This window comes from Podarcis erhardii (assembly GCF_964252035.2).
Source record: "Podarcis erhardii genome assembly, chromosome: 8".
Lineage (NCBI taxonomy): Eukaryota > Metazoa > Chordata > Lepidosauria > Squamata > Lacertidae > Podarcis > Podarcis erhardii.
In genome coordinates this window covers 81,854,871-81,875,018 of record NC_138499.1, presented here as the reverse complement: position 1 = coordinate 81,875,018, position 20,148 = coordinate 81,854,871, and the positions used below count along the sequence as shown (strand labels likewise).

At 43.9% G+C, this 20,148-nt stretch overlaps 1 protein-coding gene across 1 annotated transcript in view; it reads left to right on the top strand.

The window, feature by feature from the left end:
- Nucleotides 1-20,148, top strand: part of ELP2 (elongator acetyltransferase complex subunit 2) — a 49,508-nt gene that overhangs the window by 22,227 nt on the left and 7,133 nt on the right. The window contains 9 exon segments of the mRNA XM_081872672.1: nt 89-220; nt 2,677-2,826; nt 3,457-3,645; nt 4,101-4,170; nt 7,049-7,147; nt 7,274-7,331; nt 15,022-15,094; nt 16,906-17,098; nt 18,277-18,398. Coding sequence (XP_081728798.1) covers nt 89-220; nt 2,677-2,826; nt 3,457-3,645; nt 4,101-4,170; nt 7,049-7,147; nt 7,274-7,331; nt 15,022-15,094; nt 16,906-17,098; nt 18,277-18,398 — 1,086 coding nt within the window.

Sequence of the window (20,148 nt, the reverse complement as noted above, 5' to 3'; positions counted from 1 at the left end):
ATTTTGTTTAGGATTAAGTCTTTAGCCATCAATGAGCAGATTGACTGGTGGCTGGCTCATGTATTTTGTGTTCAATTTTTCAAAAAAGGTCCGCGTAGGAGAAGTGGGTGGAAATACTCTGGGGTTTTTTGACTGTCACTTCAGCCCAGATGGCTCAATGATTCTTGCTCATGCTTTCCACGGAGCACTGCATCTTTGGAAACAGACTTCAGCAAACAAGGCAAGATAATTTATTTATGTTGCTAGAGAGGAAAATGTTCACGGACTCTTGTTGTATAGTAAGCCGTGGCTTTGTGCTCAAAAGATACACTAGACTGGATATCTATTCTGAATACCTCATTTAAGCTAAAGCATTGATCTTCTTAATTTTCTTTTTTCCCCTACCACAATTAGTAGCAAACAAGATTAAATCTGATGGGATCACTGGGGTGTGCCTTTTGGGCTCTGTGGGTAGTAAACATCGTGTGTGTGTGTGTGTGTGTGTGTATATATATATATATATTTGCTTTCGTAGATTTTCACGGGTACAGGAATGCAGGTTTTGGTGTCCTCGGGTGTCTTCCCGTGTAAAAGTTGGGGTGTCTAGGCGACGTTTCGACGAGGTCTCACTCGTCATCTTCAGGCTGGTGCTTTCGGCTTCTTGTTACTGGAACAGAGCAGGATCTCAGTGTTTGAGTTCCTATAAATACTGTAGAGGGGGTGTGGTGTATAGCCTCCAATGTTCTGGGCAGAGAGGAAGTTCCCAGGCTAGTGTGCCTTTTCTTCTTTTGTTCCTTAATTACTTGAGAGATATCTTGAGTGATTTCTTGAGTGATATCCTGAGTACCACTTAGGTGGGTCATTAGTAAGTGGTACTCAGTGGTACTAAGTGGTACTCAGGATATCACTCAAGAAATCACTCAAGATATCTCTCAAGTAATTAAGGAACAAAAGAAGAAAAGGCACACTAGCCTGGGAACTTCCTCTCTGCCCAGAACATTGGAGGCTATACACCACACCCCCTCTACAGTATTTATAGGAACTCAAACACTGAGATCCTGCTCTGTTCCAGTAACAAGAAGCCGAAAGCACCAGCCTGAAGATGACGAGTGAGACCTCGTCGAAACGTCGCCTAGACACCCCAACTTTTACACGGGAAGACACCCGAGGACACCAAAACCTGCATATATATATATATATATATATGAATGAGATATATTGCTTTGTGCTGAGTCAGTCCATCTGGCCCACTCTGGTCTACCCCACAGCAGAATCTTTCTTTCTTTTTTATAGAATATTTATTAAAATGTTCAGAAATAATACAATGTAAAATAAAAAGAAAAAATAACAAAAATACAAAAATAAAAACAATTAAAAACACATAGAATTTCCATTACTTATTTTCTTTTAACTTATTTCCCAAACCTCCTCATACCTCCCTTTTCTGTATTCCAATTCAGATTGTTAGTTCAGCAAATCCTCACCATTAGTTTTTACTTATTTCTAAACCTTTTTTTTTCATATTCTCTTAAGCGCTACAGCTGGAAACCACTTAATTTCTGTCCAACATCATTCTAACATTCATTAATTTTACAATATTTCTGTAAATAGTCTTTAAATTTCTTCCAGTCTTCTTCTGCCGACTCTTTTCCCTGGTCTCGGATTCTGCCAGTCATTTCTGCCAGTCCCATATATTCCATCACCTTCATCTGCCATTCTTCCAGAGTGGGTAGATCTCCACAGCAGTATCTTTCCAAGATCTGTGAGACAGACAAATCTTTCCCAGCCTTTTAACTGTAGATGACAGGACCGAACCTGAGACCTTCTGCTTGCGAAATGCGCATGCCATTTCCAGGCTAGCTCTTAATAGGTATGAGGTGGGTGGGTAAAATGCTATTGGAAGAGAGGATCACGTTGCCTTCAATATACGTAGCATTTTCAAATGTATGAAAACCCGGCCAAAGGTCCCCTTCATTGTAACCAGCAAGGTATGCCTATGACCATGTCCTCATTTTATGTGGCTTGAATCCCATCAAAGTTCCTTGGTTCCTGTTTGTTTCCTCCTTATTTTTCCTGGCTTTTAAAAGCCCCTCCTTTCCCCACCTATGTAGCATCAGAACAATTGGAAAGGGCAATATCTTATTGGATAAAAATAAATTGATGAGGGGTGTGTGTGTGTGTGTGTGTGTGTGTGTGTTATTATTGACTCCCCGCCACTGTTTTTACAGCTCAGACTTCTGCTATGTGTTTGTGAATAGCATGCTAAAGTTCAAAAGGAATGCCCTTTTCTTGCTTTCTCAGAACAGTAGCTATATTGGTCTATTGTAAATATAATAATCCTTTGTATACTCATTTTAGAGTCACCCCATGTAACCTAGTGGGGTTTGCTTTTGAGCAGACCTAACATTGGGTATTCTAATTTGAGAGGGTCATTGTGAAAATTGAGGCAGGGCAGTTTTTCTTCTGGGCTAGTTAGTTAGACATTTGGCTCTGTCCATTATTGGTCTCCAAGGAAATGTGGCTCCCAACCTTGTAATACTTTACTCTCATTCTTCATTGGACTATCAGCTGCTGTTAGCAGATCTGCTGACACCCCCCGCCCCCGAGTGCTAATGCTTTTCATTTATAGTGAGATCTCTATATTTAACAGATAGCTCATTTGCATTTTATATAATATTAGTGGTCTTGATTTAATAGAGAGAATGGGCTCCAGAAGTGGTTATTTCAGGGCATTTTGATGCCGTGCAAGATGTGATGTGGGATCCAGAAGGAGAATTCATCATCTCTGTTGGTTCTGACCAAACTACAAGAATCTTTGCTCCGTGGAAAAGGGAGAACAAAACAGAGGTATTTATTTATTTAATCTTTTCTACAAGCTTGCGAAATCATCTGTAAGTCAATAGGTCACAAAATGTGAAACTTGAACAATGGCTCGTCTCTAATTTCTCAAAAACCATTTACGCTGCACACTGATCTGTAGTTTGCTACTATGATATTACAATATTGCGGATGTCTAAAAATGTCCAGTTCTTGCACTAAAAGGAGCAGTTCAAAAATTATATCTTGCTTTTTGCAGACTTCCTGCTAATTGTGTCATTGTTTATGCAGCATCTCCTTGCTCTGTTCTGTTTCCTTTAGAGGAATAAAATATATTAAAGAGATATTTAGAACCAGTAAGTGGAGGGAGTCAGACTTAACTTGGGGATACCTGTTCAACTTTTGGCAGAGATGCTTTCCTGCAGCCTTGATAAAAATCACAGCACTCTTTTCTCCATTGCTCGTAAGTGCAAAGAGATCCCTAGCATTTCCAGTGAGGACTAAGTCGAGGGCAAGGATGCTGTTTCTGGGGAATGTCCATTTTCAGCAAAATTGACTATTTAGAATGGACTGAGGCTAAATGTTCTCAATTCTTCAGTGCTTCTTTCCTATAGCTGACAATACCGGCACATACTTACATGTCAATGGTCCCTTTACTAGACATCATGGCATGAAATAGCAAGACCCCAGGTCCATGGATACGACATGCAGTGTTTAGCGATGACCGGCCGATTCCAGTTTGTGTCTGGAGCAGATGAGAAGGTGCTTCGAGTATTTACTGCACCCAGGAATTTTATGGAAAACTTCAGCAGCATTTCTGGTATATCTCTGGAGGAACTAAATAGTGGAGTAAGTGTGTTTTTACTTTCTTTTAAAGTGTGTGAGCTCTTACCGGAGATCCATTAACCGGAGATCTTCACTATGTGAATTGTTTACAGCTGAGCCACGGTTCCTCCTTTGAGTCTTTGAGAAATACAGACTAAAAGACACGAGGCCTGGAACTACGGTAGTTGGCTCACTGGGGAGCCAAAATTGTGTTGGTACTTTCACCTTACCTATAAAGTTGAAGCATGTAGTTTTAAGTTTTAACAGTTTCGGATTGGTATTTTCCTAGCAATTGGAATATATTGGGAATTATGTATTACCAAGCTTGAGTTTCTACGTCATGGAAGGTCAGGCTGAAAGTACACCAAAGAAGGACCATCAAGAAATTTCAAATCATATATGAGTAACCCCCCCCCCCCCCCGCAAGGAAAGCAAACACCCAGCTAACTTCTACATAACATTTTCTTTTTTCTTTTTAGCAAATGATTGATCTTCCAGAAGGAGCTACTGTGCCAGCCTTGGGGCTGTCCAATAAGGCTGTCTTTCAAGGTAAGAGTTGTGTGTTGTCTGTGTGATTTGTAAATCATTCTCTATCTACACTTGTGTGTATACACACACACACACACACACACACTCATATGTGACTAATAAAATGTTTGTGTGTCTGTTGTTTTTAATAAGATTTGTGTTGTTTAGATTGATGAGAGGGGAGGCACTAGGTGGCTGGCCCTTATTTAGCCTTGGTTTGAATTCTGGCAAGTTGCTAAGTCTAGCCTAGCCGTTTGGAGGAATTTGGAAACACTTCCTTTCTGGGATCAGATAGTAGCTGGTGGGAAAGAGTTTTAAGACATTGGAGACTAGTTGCTGCCACTCAGAGGACAAGATAATATTGGGCTAGATGGCCAAAAATTCTGATAGTGTGCAAGGTAGCTTCAAAAAACCAGGAATTGGCTGGCTCTTGTCTCTAAAGAGATATTATGATTGAAGCTATTTTGTCCACAAAAACGACACTGGAATAGCAGTCCTAACCTTCGTCCAGGCAGCAGTGGTCCAAGACAGAGTGGCGTAGCCACTGTTGCTTCTGCAAGCCCACCACTCATGCCAGCGGGGGTAGAAGCTGGGGGGTGTATGGGGTTAGCAGACAGAACACTGCTCTACTCTATGTTAGCCTGGAGTCAAGTGAGTGAAGTTGGGCTGGCTCTGGATGCTAGGCTGGTTAGGCTCCCCTCTGCCTGCTCCTGGAATGCCCTGTTTGGGGGGCTTTCAATGGGCTACCTCTGGCGGAAGTCCTCCTGGCTGTATGTTTGGTAAGATGAACGGGGAGGTGTGCCAGAGGTGTGACACTGCTGTGATTTTGTGGCAAAGACTGGTGGCGCTGTTTTGGGCTGGGCAGAGGGAGCCTTCTGCTTCATCTTGTACAACGCCCTCCCCTCCTCAGCATGCTAGATGGGTTTTTAGATTGCAGTCCTTATCCCAGTATATCGCTTCTTTCTGTTAGGACATTTGTCAGTTACCCAGTACAGTGGTACCTCAGGTTAAGTACTTAATTCGTTCTGGAGGTCCTTTCTTAACCTGAAACTGTTCTTAACCTGAAGCACCACTTTAGCTAATGGGGCCTCCTGCTGCTGCCACCGTGCCACTGGAGCACGATTTCTGTTCTCATCCTGAAGCAAAGTTCTTAACCTGAGGTACTATTTCTGGGTTAGCGGAGTCTGTAACCGGAAGCGTATGTAACCTGAAGTGTATGTAACCCGAGGTACCACTGTACTGTGATAAGCCTATTCATAGTCTGCTGTGTCATACCAGAATTCATGAGCTGTTGTCTCTAAGTCCTTTCAAGAATTCATTTTCTGCAGTTAAATTACTGCCCTGTAATTCCAATGCATAGCCCACCCTGCTGTTGATGTCAAGATGGCAGGGGAGGTGCCTGGATGTCTTGGGTGCTGTATGTTCCTATGTTGTTCAGATCTGGTAACATACGTTTCCCTGAAAACTTAATCGGATGCCACTGGTTAAAGTCTCCAAATGCCACGCTTCATGGCTCACACCCATACTTGATGGCTGGGTAAAACTATTCAATAGAGTGTATATTTTAAGCTTTCCCTTTTTTTGAACAAATCTTCTTGATTAATAAATTTAGTGCAATTGTTATGAAATTGCAAACTTCATTTCCTACAGAAGTCGGTTGAGGGAGCTGAGATTGGCAGGGGTGTCTAACAAAAGCAAAAACAAAAATTTGATGGCATCTGGAGACTAAATTCTGTAGGTGATGGCCCACTTTGCCAAATGCTGAGTTGCAGCTGGGAAAAGTATAAGGCAGAAAAGTCTGTAGAAAGCTGACCAAGAAGATGAGTTATGGGGTGAGCTCAGGAGAACGCCATACCAGCTTCTTTCTGCTTTCTCTAGGTCCTGCCAGGAGTTGTGTCGTGAGGCCCAAATAGTTTACCTTGCATTGTAAAATTTGCTAACCTTTCTATCCAAACGTAATTGGATTATGGACCAAATTTTCTTTTAGATAATTTAAACTGAAAACAGAATTCTTCTTTTCTGTTCAGTACAGTGGTGCCCCGCAAGACGAATGCCTCGCAAGACGAAAAACCCGCAAGACGAAAGGATTTTCCGTTTTTCGAGGCGCTTCGCAAGACGAATTTCCCTATGGGCTTGCTTCGCAAGAAGAAAGCCCATAGGGAAATCTCCAGGGACCTCTTTTAAATCCTGGCGGTGGGGAGCAAAGCCTTCCCCCCCCCCTCCGGCCTTCAGAAGAGGTCCAGGAAGGCCGGCGGGGGCCGTAAGGCTTTGCTCCCCACCGCCAGCATTTTAAAAGCGGTTCGGGATAGCAGGGAAGCGCTTCCTGCTATCCCGGACGGCTTTTGAAGGCAGGCGGGGGGGAGCAAAGACTTTCGCCCCCCGCTGGCCTTCAGAAGAGGTCCTGGACCTCTTCTGAAGGCTGGCGGGGGGCTAAAGTCTTTGCTCCCCCCCGCCTGCCTTCCCGGGGGCTTTAAAATCGCCCCGGGACAGCGGAGAAGTCCGCTGTCCGGGGCGATCTTAAAATGCTGGCGGGCGGCAGCGCTGCCGCCCACCAGCATTTTAAGATCGCCCCGGACAGCGGAGAAGTCCTCCGCTGTCCCGGGGTTTTTTAAAATGCTGGGGGTGGGAAGAAAAGCCCTTGTCCCCCCCCCCCAGCCTTCAGAAGAGGTCGGGGGACAGACTGTCCCCAGACCTGGTCTGAAGGCGGTTTCCATAGGAACGCATTGATTGATTTTCAATGCATTCCTATGGGAAACCGTGCTTCGCAAGACGAAAAACTCGCAAGACGAAAAAACTCGCGGAACGAATTAATTTTGTCTTGCGAGGCACCACTGTATTTTGTTAACCATTCCTTGATTGGCATGTTACTTTCGGACTCTCAAATATGTCTCTTTTACAGCTGAAGATACAGCAGCCCAGACAACTGAAGAGGAAGAAAAACTTAGTAACGCTTCCAGCCAGTATCATGAAAATTACTTTCAGCCATGTAGTCTTACAGGTATGCAACATGTTAAAATGCTGTGTTTGGGAATTTTGTTATGTAAATTAAGAGAGCAGATGAAAGGGAAGGGGGGTAGTATGAGGGAAAAAACCTCTTGGTTCTAAACCAATTAATATCTTCCAGAACCTCCCACGGAAGATCATCTCTTGCAGAACACGTTATGGCCTGAAACACAAAAGTTGTAAGTTGCTTTGTTTATCAGATGAGAAATAAACGGGAAAAATATGGGGAAAGGTTTTAACTCATTTGTTTAAAGTCAACTTCCCACGAGTTGTCCTCATTTCCTCATTAAACTTGGAGTTGTTCTGGGCTAAATGTGGGCCAAATGAATGAATGGCATTTATTAAAAACCACATTTGCATCCTATTCTTTATTGAGGTAGCTCAGAATAGCATGCAAAATCATCTTTCATTTTATTCCCACAACAGCCTTGAATGGGCGGGGATTGAACCTGGGTCTCTAGCCAGGTTTGAAGATACTTAGTAAGAACGTTTAGCATCTAATGTATATATTATGTATGTATTTGATTTTATGTCCTATCCCATCCAAAAGGCTTGGGGCAAGTTACAGTATGCGAATTACTCTGCCCTATCAATTAGCTGCTTGACAGTAAATTTGAATTTAAAAAAGGCCGGATGATGTTTCTGGAAGACCTACTGGCCTAGGCTTTGGCAAGTTTTTGTTGAATTCTTTGCAACCTTTTCAAAACCTCATAAGCAGCTGTTGTTATTTAGTAGTAGTAGTAATAGTAGTAGTAGTAAAGGTAAGGTAAAGGGACCCCTGACCATTAGGTCCAGTCGTGGCCCACTCTGGGGTTGCGTCGCTCATCTCTCTTTACTGGCCGAGGGAGCCAGCGTACAGCTTCCGGGTCTTGTGGCTAGCATGACTAAGCCGCTTTTGGTGAACCAGAGCAGCGCATGGAAACGCCGTTTACCTTCCCACCAGAGTGGTACCTATTTATCTACTTGAAGTTTGACATTCTTTCAAACTGCTAGGTTGGCAGGAGCAGGGACCGAGCAATGGGAGCTCACCCCGTCACGGGGATTCGAACCGCCGACCTTCTGATTGGCAAGTCCTAGGCTCTGTGGTTTAACCCACAGTGCCACCCACGTCCCTAGTAGTAGTAGTAGTAGTAGTAGAAGAAGAAGAAGAAGTGATTTTTTTTATTATGCTTCTGTCATTAATATAATCTGGGCAATGGGATGGAGACTGAGAGAGAGTGGCTTCCTGAAGGGTGTAGGTTCCTAACTAATAAGAGTTAGTGGCTGAGATAAGACTTGAACCTGTGACCTTCTGGCTTACTAATGGCATTTTTAGCTGCTATACTATATCACTTGGTAAACACGGAGCAGTAGCTTTATTGATCCTGAGTATAGCTCCCTCCTGTAACTGAGAAACAAACAATAGATGCATGAGTGGCTGCTGTCCTGAAACAAGTGCTTTTAGGAGCTAGAGGGTAACCCAGAGGCAGCTCTGTGTTCAGTGAAGGAGTTGCTGAGTTGCATCAAATATGTGTGCATTTGAGCAGAGGTCAGGAGATAGATTTTTGCCTTTAGATTCAGCGAGGTCTGCTGTCCTGGAACAATTCCCAGGGAGGCTGTTTTCCCCTCTGTTTTTCTTTGCTCGCTGCAGTTGCCTTAAAGGCGCTTTAAATTTTGGCAGCTCTCTTTGCAAAGTGTGCCAGTTTTTCACAGTCTCTCATTCTTGGCAGGCTGGAGGTGGCAGAGGTACCATGATTCCAAGCAATTTGACTTTCTGCTGAATCTGAGCAGGGAAGCCTGGAAATATTCTCAGGGCCGGGGGGAAATCCTTGCATGGTTTGCCAAGACCATTTGCCAGAGCCCTGTCCACAGGCCTGCACGCCTTGTGACCCACCAAGCAGAATGCAGCCCGTAGGCCATGTATTGCCAGCTGCCAGCTGTAGTTTTTGTAGCCACAAGCAAACAGCAAAAACAAAGCAATTAGAAATCTGCAGTATGACCAGCTTTACACGGATGGGTTTTAGAGTTTCATAAAACTCTCCCTCTGGCTCAGTGTTAGGGGCAGGGGGAAGAAGCTTGTTGCATGTTTTTGGTGGAGGGAAGGTAGTAGCTCAGTCTGCTTCTTAGAACGGTGTGATGAGGTGTCAATCATTCAGTCAACCATATGGCCATCAGTGGAAGATGTCAGGCCAAGCCAAAAACCCGGTTATGTTGGAGGATGTTGTCTAGACAGGATGGCATTCTCCCTCTGGACATGAAGCGCAGGGTCTTGAAAGCTTCGCCTCTTCTAGGGAGGAGAAGTTGTCCCACTCTCCAAATCTCCCCTTCCTCATGATGGGGTAAAGATTAAGGTACCCCTGACCGTTAAGTCCAGTCGCAGACGACTCTGGGCTTGCGGCGCTCATCTCGCTTTACAGGCCGAGGGAGCTGGCGTTTGTCTACAGACAGTTTTTCCGGGTCATGTGGCCAGCATGACTAAGCCGCTTCTGGCGAAACCAGAGCAGTGCACGGAAATGTCGTTTACCTTTCCGCCAGAGCGGTACCTATTTATCTTCTTGCACTTTGACGTGCTTTCAAACTGCTAGGTTGGCAGGAGCAGGGACCGAGCAATGGAAGCTCACCCCCGTCATGGGGATTCAAACCGCCAACCTTCTGATCAGCAAGCCCTAGGCTCTGTGGTTTAGACCACAGCGCCACCCCATGATGGGTTAGTTCGAGTCTTTTGTTCCTTAGCAGAAAAGGCTTCCAGTGCGGTACTTTTAACTGCTCTACAGTTAAAAAGAGAAATAAAAACAATTCCTCTTGTGCTATCCACTCTGTTGTCTACCCTGTTTAACTCCCGACCATTGTCTGGGACTATTGGCTGGGATTTGGAGGGTCCTCATTCACTGGGGTGGGCAGATTGGCATGGGGAACTACATTTTGACAGTTCCTCTATTTTATGAACTCAGTGTTCACTACTTCTTTTCCGTTTGTAATGAGAGAGAGAGAGAGATTTATTTTTAGTTGTGGGTTTAGATGGGATGTGTCGCTCTGCTCAAGATCCTGAGGACGTCATCCTATCTAGAGACTGTCCTCGCGACACAATCAGTAAATAGAAATTCACAGTAAGAACCAATTTCCTTTCTCTCTCTAAGCCTAACTAGGGTGGTTGTTACTGCACCTCACCCTTGCCTTCAAATTCTTTTGTTGAAGGTCAGTATAATAGGTAACCAATAACCAAGTAACCGAAAACACTTAGTAAATAAATAACTTTTAAAGGCACATAAGTGCTGTCATTGTATTTGGAGGAAAGGGAGCAGCAGGATTTTTCGATTTTTTTTTTATAGGGAAGTTCTTTTAAATCTGTAGTAATCTTAGTAGGTTTTCGAAGTGAACTCTCATAAACTCAGGAGAGAGACTCTTTGCTAGCTGGCTAAAGGTGCTCTGAGAGGACAATTGTTACATTCGGCTGCAAGCTCATTATTGAGAGAATGGCAAGTGGAACAGGTAGCAGCAGCGTACATTGAATAAGCTTGGTGAATCCCCAGTGAAGTCATTTGCTCATCATAGGTTTTTCTGAAAGGAAAGAGAATTATTTCTCTAACCAAGGCTGTACTTTAGCAAAGAGCACACCAAACAGATGTTTTGCTGGATCCAGATGCAGATACCATCCGTGTGTGTGTGTGTGTGTGTGTGTGTGTGTATGTATCTAGTCCGTTTATAAGTCTGCCCCATTTAAGAGCAGTGATCCCAGTGTGAGTTACACTTAAAAACAACCATAAAATCAATTAAATACAATATAACAAATATCTGGAGTCCTATTTCATCTAATGTTTGATTCATGTAACTTTGCATCTGATTAGAGATATGAAACCTCTTCAGCACTGAGAAAATTGCTGATTATGTCTCACGATCCATTTGTCTGATGTGTAAATAGAAAAATGTTATTATAATAATTATGAGTGTGGAGGCAGCCTGATCTACAGAATAATGCATTGAACTTTAGACCCAAATTTTCAAATTCTGGCTTGTTTCTGGACTTGCTGCTTATATACAATTCTTATATACCTCATCATCAAACTTGACTTGTGTTTGTGGAGGGACCTGTGTGTGTACGCGCTTCTCCTCTCCATCACACAAATAACATAATTTATATATAATTTAAATAAGTTACATTAATTTAGAAAAAATATATAACAAAAAATGGTAGGGAACGTCTGGCCCATGAGGCTGTTCCCCGCAAACTTTCACACCTGAGCGCATATGGGATGGCAGGTGTAGCTCAGGTACGGCTGTAGCTATTAAGTGAGCTCCCAATTGTTGTTGTTGTTGTTGTTTTGGCAAGTGGAGTTCCCTGTAAGAAAAGAAAATGCTCTGTTTGCAGGAAATGGTTTGTATCCAAATGTTTCCTACAAATGAACTTCAGAGGGGACTCCCTGGAACCACTCATTAGCTGATAGGTGCTGGAAGTGTCTTCAAGGTCACTGTAACTTCCGATTAGCTGATTGGAGGTTACAGCAAGCCCCTTTGGCAATCACCTGTTGTTGTTGTTGTTGTTGTTGTTGTTGTTGTTGTTGTTGTTGTTGTTGAATTATTGAATTTATATACCACCCTATACCCAGGGGTCTCAGGGCAGTTCACAGAATAAAATCAAAATATAAAACCACAAAATACCTAATAAAAATATAAACAAGAAACACCCCCCCCCCCCAATTTTTTAAAAAGGGCATAGGATGTAAACTGGATCAACCAAAGGCCTGGTTAAAAAGGAACATTTTTGCCTGGCACCTAAAGGTGTGTAATGAAGGCACCAGACGAACTTCCCTGGGGAGAGCATTCCACAGACAGGGAGCCACTGCAGAGAAGGCCCCGTTCTCATGTTGCCACCCTCTGAACCTCTCGAGGAGGAGACACACGAAGGAGGGCCTCAGAAGATGATTTCAGGGTCTGGGTAGGTTCATATGGAAAGAAGCGGTCCTTGAGGTATTGTGGCCCTCTTATGAAGTTGGGTGGATGTCATGTAGCGGTCCCTCCCACCTGTCAAAGTTGGCCCATGGCATGGGGAAATGAAAGAATCAGGCCTACCAAGCTGGAACTGGTTCTCCACATCTGGTATGAAGTTAAAATGCTAGTCTGTGCTAACCATGATTAAGAATTCATACCATAGTCCAACAACAAACTGTGATCCAAGATCTGCTTGCCTACTTTCGTTTCCCATCTGCTCTTTTTATAAGTTCAGAACTATTGCCATAGTATAGCAGATCTTTGAGGTGGATCAATTGCCCAGACCGTGGCTTGTGAGGTCCTACGAAACAGCAAGCAGCTGTTTCCAAATGTTACGTTTTACAAACCAGCTTCAAACTGTGGTTTATTGGCCTAAACAAACCACAGTTTGGGTACAGACATTAAAGCAAGTTTTGATTTAGCGAAACAATGCATGGCTTTGCATTATATCAGAACCCAGTCTAGGTTCAAATGTTCAAAGTCATGGAAAAAGGATCACTGGCCCAATGAAGAATATGATTTAGGCCGTGGCATTTCCTATTAATAAGATGAAGTTCCTCAAACCCGCTAGGGAAGACTTTTTCCAAGACTGAGTTCTACAGGATCTTTTCTTTTTTCTTTTTTCTTTTTTTTGTAGAAAGCAATGTATTTTGACAGGAGATAAAGAAAATATTGTCGGTTCCCAATTGTATTTGTGCAGTATTAATCTTGAAAGAAGCAATGTGAAATAATAGAAAATGTAGGTTTAATGTTGCCATAGCAGCAAGAAAAACAGGAACCAGCTTGCTAAAAATAGACCATTTGGCAATTGCATTTCTGTGCGAAATACTGTCACCTCGGCTTTAGATTTCAGAATAAATTTTTAACTTTGATAAATATTTAAGGAGATAATTGTGCATAGGAGTCTACTGAAGTGTTCCATTGCAAAGATTACATTTTATAGTTCAATAATAGTACGGTTGAACTTTAAAATAATTACAGGAATAATGAGGCAACATACTAAAACTTGCAGTGTCGAGCTTCATGCAAAATGTGTTTGCTTTTTTAGCTCACATTTGTTGGGCTGGTCTTACTACAGGGTGAATAAAGGTTATAACTCAAGGCATTGCAGACCATTCTGTTGTGCAGTCTTCATAGACCCCATGTGGTTGCTGAGGCCTCTTCAAGTGACCTGCCACTAATAGTCGATTTATAAAGAAATGATTAGGGAATAATAATAATTTATTATTTATACCCTGCCCATCTGGCTGGGTTTCCCCAGCCACTCTGGGTGGCTCCCGACCGAATATTAAAAACACAAAGCAGCATTAAACATTAAAAACTTCCCTAAACTGGGCTGCCTTCAGGTGTATTTTAAAAGTAAAATAGTTGCTTATTGCCACGACATCTGCGTTCCACAGGGCAGGCGCCACTACTGAGAAGGCCCTCTACTGTTCTATGATGCTAAGTCGAGTCTGCCAGTTCTCCGCTTGGTGCCTACCTGCCCCTCGCCCCTCCGTCTTCCCAAGCCCACCATTTTCTGACCCATATGGCTTCTTATTTGAACATCACATTTGTGCTCCTTCCAAGGCCAAATAAGAGTTCAATTGGCAGCAGCATCTCCTGCATAGGAGCTCCAGGAACCTGCTTTCTGCCAAGTCAGGTTGTTGGTCAGTGTTGGTGCTGACCTTTAAAGCCCTAAACGGCCTCGGTCCAGTATACCCGAAGGAGCGTCTCCACCTCCATCGTTCTGCCCGGACACTGAGGTCCAGTACCGAGGGCCTTCTGGTGGTTCCCTCGCTGCGAGAAGCCAAGTTACAGGGAACCAGGCACAGGGCCTTCTCGGTAGTGGCACCCGCCCTGTGGAACACCCTCCCACCAGATGTCAAAGAGAAAAATAACTACCAAACTTTTAGAAGACATCTAAAGGCAGCCCTGTTTAGGGAAGCTTTTAATGTTTAATAGGTTATTGTATTTTAGTGTTTTGTTGGAAGCCTCCCAGAGTGGCTGGGGGGACCCAGCCAGATGGGCGGGGTATAAATAAATAAATAATAATAATTATTATTTATTATTAGTCCATCGAATTCAGTATTATCTACACTGCCTGGCAGCAGCTCTCCAGGGTGTCAGGAAGGGAGTCTGTCACAGGAGATGTTGCTGCCGATTGAACCCGTGGCCGTCGGCATGCAAAGCACTCCACCCTTGCTTCCTAATCATCCAGACATCCTTACATGTAGAAAAGGAAGGCGACCCTTTCGCAAGGGCTTTTCCTTCCAGCTGGATGATGAAGGCACAACTTGGCTGTGCAACCGCACAGGAAGGAGAGAGGAAGAATGGAGAGGCTGCAAGGTGTGTGTGTGCCCAGAATATGTTTTGGGACACTCTCAATCAAAGACCCACACTTTTAGGAGAGCCTTCGCTTTGAGATCGCATTGAATCTTATCTAGCTCAATGTTTGGTTTGGGTGCAAGACAGCAGAGCTTTGATACCTCCATACCAGTAATAGCCAAGTTATATGGAAATGAATAGGAACTGGGGTGTGTGTCGTCTTCTTTTCTTTGGCAATCACTCGTAGCCAAGTAAGATTGTCTTCCATAAACACGGTTTTAACAATGAGTCCATAGGTGACTGTGGAGGCTAATTCTGGATCCACACGTCCTTCCACAGTGGGGATATTGGTTTCCGGATAGGTGTTGATCACGGTGTGGATTTGCCAAGCGTGCCTTCCTCCTAGCACGTTTGTCCCTTGCGTCCTGAGTTTGAGTGTCTTCAAAGCCCATGACACCTTTGGTAAAGGCTGTTCTCCAATTGGAGCGCTCATAGGCCAGTGGGGGGGGGGGCGTGTACACTGCAACAAACTGTAGCCCACCAGACATTTTTTGCTATCTTTGCCTTTTTACTACTTTGGGGTCTTTGTCATTTTAGGTATGGACATGGCTATGAAGTTTTTTGTGTTGCCTGCAATAATGCGAAAACTGTGATTGCCTCGGCATGTAAGGTAAGAAAAAGTAAAAAGCGGCTGTGAAATTCCGATCACAGTGATCTGGGTGGCCTGAGTCACGTGAAAGAATCCTGCTGGATCAGACCAGAGGCCCACCAGCTAGAGAGTCTCACAAACCTGTGGCAGCAACTGGTGCTGACAGGAAAGCTGCTTTGGGAGAGTGACCTCATTGCGTGGAACTGTTCCTCTTTTTTTTATTAAAAAAAATGAAGACATGTATCTTAAATACATCAGATGCATATTTTTAAAATTAATGTGCGGAGAGACTCCACAGGTGCAAATTAGTGGATGATTCCTCTTATAGGCTGTTCGTTGTACATGGGGCATGTTGATTAATCAGCAAAATCAAAATAGGTTTTTCGAAGGACGGGGCAGACCTGGCCATTTTATTGTAGAATGGTGTCCTGGGCCAACATATGCAGAACATGAGCTTCTGGAAGCCAAGGACTGTAAGAAATACAATCAGTTCTTGCATTGTAATAGTAGTGGAGTCAGCCACTTGTGGTGGTGGTCATTTTTTGAGAGGAAGAGTTGTTAAGGGAAGCTTTTCTGAAACACCTGCTTTTTTTATGAGGCATTGCCCTAATCAACCAAATAAGTGTTTCTGGCATTTCCGTAATGCAAGCTGTCAGGGGTTCAGGAGCAGAGACACAGGAGAAGGAGCAAATGGAGAGTGAGGAGGAGGAATCCGAGGGGGGTGTAGGCAGTGACAGTGGTCAGAGAGATTCCACGAGTCTCTCCAGCGAATCGGAAGATTCACAGAGAGGAGCGCCGATGGCCAGGACAAGGGGGGTGCCAAGGGGGAAACCCCAGAAGGAAGGGGCCAGCGGGGACTCCCTGAGCAGCAGTTGGAAATCAGCGTCCCCACCAGAGCGTAGTGGGGGGGAGGAGTCCCAGGCATCGGGAGCAGTCTTCTCACCACCAGAGGGAGGAGATGAGTCAGGATTGGCCACGCCTCCATCGGAGAGCGGGGAAACGGTCAAGAAGAAAGTCACCGGCTGGGCGCGCGTGCCAAGTTCAAATGTACAGGCGAGCGGCACAGCAGGTAGCCCGGATAGGGAGCCAGGTCCTAAAGCCCGCCGGAAGGAAGGGCAAGACTCAGGGGGGTCAGCGTCAGAAGAGTCCAGGAGGGAGGAAACCCCAGGGGGCAGAAGGACCCAGAGGAGGAAGGAACAGCGCAGGAGGTGGAGCCGGGCTAGGATCTTAAACTGGTGCAGAAGGGGTAGTGACTCAGAGGGGACTTTGCCGGTCTAGGGCCAAGACGTAGGGCTGCACGCTCTGGGGTTTGAAATGGAAACTAAACTTCAATAAAGACTCTTGTACATTACATCAACCGGGCGTTGGTCCTCTGTGAGCTGGGACCTAGAGGCAGCTCTGACACAAGCAAAAAGAGAAAATCAAGTGAAGTAAAGATTCCTGCCAAAGGACAGTTTGCAAAGTAAATATTTATTCATCCAAAAAAGATAGGTTCAGACTCACTATTTCCCCCAGCACTTTTTGCTACTACATCATGCTGGCTTTATTTAGGAATCTTTTTGGCCACCCTTCATTCCCAGGGTGCGACATGATAAGACTATTTAAAAACATAAAAGCAATTCAAACGGTAATACAAAAGAAGAGTGGATAAATATCAACACCAACTGGAGCAACAATAAAACCACTGCAATAATGACATCAAGCATCCTAAACACAATCTTACCCGGCAAATGTCTCTGTAAATTGCTTATCTGCCCTTATGGTTGTTGTTTTTCAAAGCTGCTTTTGTTCATTCCCAGTATTTATTCTCTCTCCATCACCCCGTTTCGCAGGCTTCTAAAAAAGAACATGCAGCCATTATTTTGTGGAGCACCACAACGTGGAAGCAGATACAGAGCTTACCTTTCCACAACCTGACAGTTACACAGATTTCCTTCTCCCCCAACGATAAATTCTTGTTAGCAGTTTCAAGAGACAGGCAGTGGTCACTTTGGAAGTGTAACGACATCAGTTCAATGCAACCAGGTAAGCTAGCTAACAGTTGGTGTCACTGCTTGAAAACTAACGTTGCAGCTTTTAAAGGTGTGTTACGAATGAACACACAGACCTCCATTTTGTGACTCTCTTTTAGTTTCTTCTTAAACTTCATCTTCTTTTGCAAACATATTCTTCATATTTTGATTTACAAATCTGGCCTTCATCTTACAGTTTCCAGGGGAGAGAACGTTTGGACAGCAGAAACTTTCAGGCTGCTGATTCATGGCAATCCATTAACCAAATGAGGGTGGTGGAAGCTGTCTTGTTTGCTTCTTCCTGTTGGCCTTGGGTGTTTCTTGTGGAAAAGGAACTTTTGGACAAACGTACAGTATGTCTGTTTATGCCCTACTCTGATGAAATGGCAAAATAGTTTCCCTGCTCCTGACCATTATGGACAGAGCAGTGCTCAGGAAGCTGAGCAGTTGTAAAAGCTATAGCAACCTGTCTTCTTTTTTTAGTAGCAACTCTCTTGATAAAATGTTGTCGGGCATTTCTCCTGTAAATACATGGTCCAGTAACATTTGACTGCTGAATGGTATCTTTGTATCCTGTACGTAAAGTGATGGCATTCCAGGAGAGTTAACACTGGATGTTAAAGAAAGCTTGTAAATGTGCTGGAAGAAGTGGATATTATGTATTCTGTTCTATTGAACCATCTAAATATGAGTATTGCAGTTCCTGACAGTCTTGTGGGATTTGGAAACGATTGCCAATTCTTTAACTGGTTTGTAGATTGTGTGTGTTTGGTGAGGTCAAATCTTCCCTAAAGAAGGCTATTTGAATGCAGTAGATCAGTTTTTCAGCTGGTCGATGTTGGTAGACCCCCCCACCTCCCACCCCCAAACTCGCTAGCAGTGATGCCACTGTAGTTGCCCAAGCAGCTTGGCTCAGGAAGGTCTCGTCTCCTTGACTGAGCAATCTTAGAAGATGATCTGAGTTGCCCCAGAAGCTTCTGCAGTTACGCAGAGGGCTGCCTGTAGTGTTCAGAACACCAGGAAGTAGGAATGGGGTGTGTGTCTGGATGCAGTTTCTGAGCCATCAGTTGGCCATCTGTACTCTGTATTACTGTTCCCTCCTTTTAAACTTTTACCCCACTATTTTCTGGGGCAAGGTCTGCCTGCAGGAATAAATCACAACGTTCTTCTGTTTCATATTTGTCATTCCAGACCCAGCTTTCAGCCTTTTCGCTTACACAAATCAAAGCACGGCTGTGCACACTCGCATCATTTGGTCCTGCGACTGGACCCCTGATAGCAAGTATTTCATTACTGGAAGCAGAGACAAAAAGGTAAGTAAATAATCAGTTGCTCCTTACCCAGCTTCACAGAGTTAATTCACACAAATCAATATTTATTTATTAAAAGCATTTATACCCCACCCTCTTCCTTAAAAAGGGTGTCTAAGGCAGTGTTCCATCCATGTAATTGTTTAAAAAGTACAAAAATGTTTAAAGAAAACCAATACTTCACTCCTATTTGGGGAAAGAACCAAAGGAGCATGTTCTTGTATGTTTATGCGGAATGTGTCATTAAAATTAATATGCCTTTAAAAATTCATCCCTCAGTAAATTTGTTTGGCACTGAACTTGACTACCTATTTTTTTATATATAGGCATAATCTTTTACTGAAAGTCCTAATTCAATGCAGATGGAAGATGTTGAGTGTATTAGAAAGCAGAGGAGGAATTTTGCACAAAATATTATTTACCCAGCTGCTGTTAATTCTAACATGCTCATTGTTAGTGAGTATAGGACTGAAGCGAGATCTTGCATGTTAGCTTAGAGAGGTAATAGTTTTATGCAGTAGGACAGTGTTTCCCAACCTTGGGCCTCCAGCTGTTTTTGGACTACAACTCCCATCATCCCTAGGTAGCAAGACCAGTGGTCAGGGATGATGGGAATTGTAGTTCAAAAACAGCTGGAGGCCCAAGGTTGGGAAACACTGCAGTAGGAAGTCTCTTATAGCCATATTCTGCGTACCATGATGGGGCAAGAACCTGCTTAAGGCATTGCTTTTGAAAAAGATGAAGCCTGAATTCAGGCAGGGTGTACTACATTCATTCATTCATTCAATCAATCAATCAATCAATCAATCAATCAGTCAATAAAATGTTGTATACCTAGGCAGTCCAAATTATGTGCTAAGTAATTAGAAATTTATGCTATCTGTGGATTCTGCAAATTGAGAAATTAGCATAAATTACCGTATTTTTTGCACCATAACACTCACTTTTTCCCTCCTAGAAAGTAAGGGGAAATGTCTGTGCTTGTTATGGAGCGAATGCCTGCGGGTGGCAGGGGTGGTGTGTGGATCTGCTGCAGTCATGAGCAGAGGATCCATGGTTCCCCTTCCTTCCCTCCTCCGTGGCTCGCTTTGAAACAGCAAAGCAGGAGAAGAGCCGCGGAGTGGGGAGGAGAGAGGGACAGAGAGCCTGCTTCTTTAAAGGAGCAAAGCGGGAGAGGAGAGGAGCTGCTTACACTCGTGTAAGCGGCTCCTGTCCGGTTGGTTCCTTTAAAGCAAGCAGGCTCTCTGTCCCTCTCTTCTCCCCACTCAGCTCGCTAAATAGCAGCCAAGTTTTTCAGCTCGCTAGCGGGGAGGAGGGAGAAAAGCAGAGCCTGCTTACTTTAAAGGAGCAAAGTGGGAGAGGAGAGGAGCCTTCTCCCCTTATACCCCTCTTCTTCATTATTAGCAGCATCCTTCTCCACACACCCCATGCGTGCTCCTTGTCCCTTGAGTGCTTTTCCTTCCCTCCCCACTTAAAACGTGGTTACAAAGCACGGATCCACATGGATCCTCAGGATTTTTGCATTGGGCTACTCCAAACTCACTGTCAGATCACATGTCTGTGGCCACAGCATGAACCACAAAAATCATATATCCACTGTTTCGTTTAGAATATTTTTTTTCTTGTTTTCCTCCTCTGAAAACTATGTGCGTGTTATGGTCTGGTGCGTGTTATAGAGCGAAAAATACGGTACCTTATTTCAAATAATTTATTATGAGAACAGGCGCGGTAGTGGTTAGAGTGTTGGACTGAG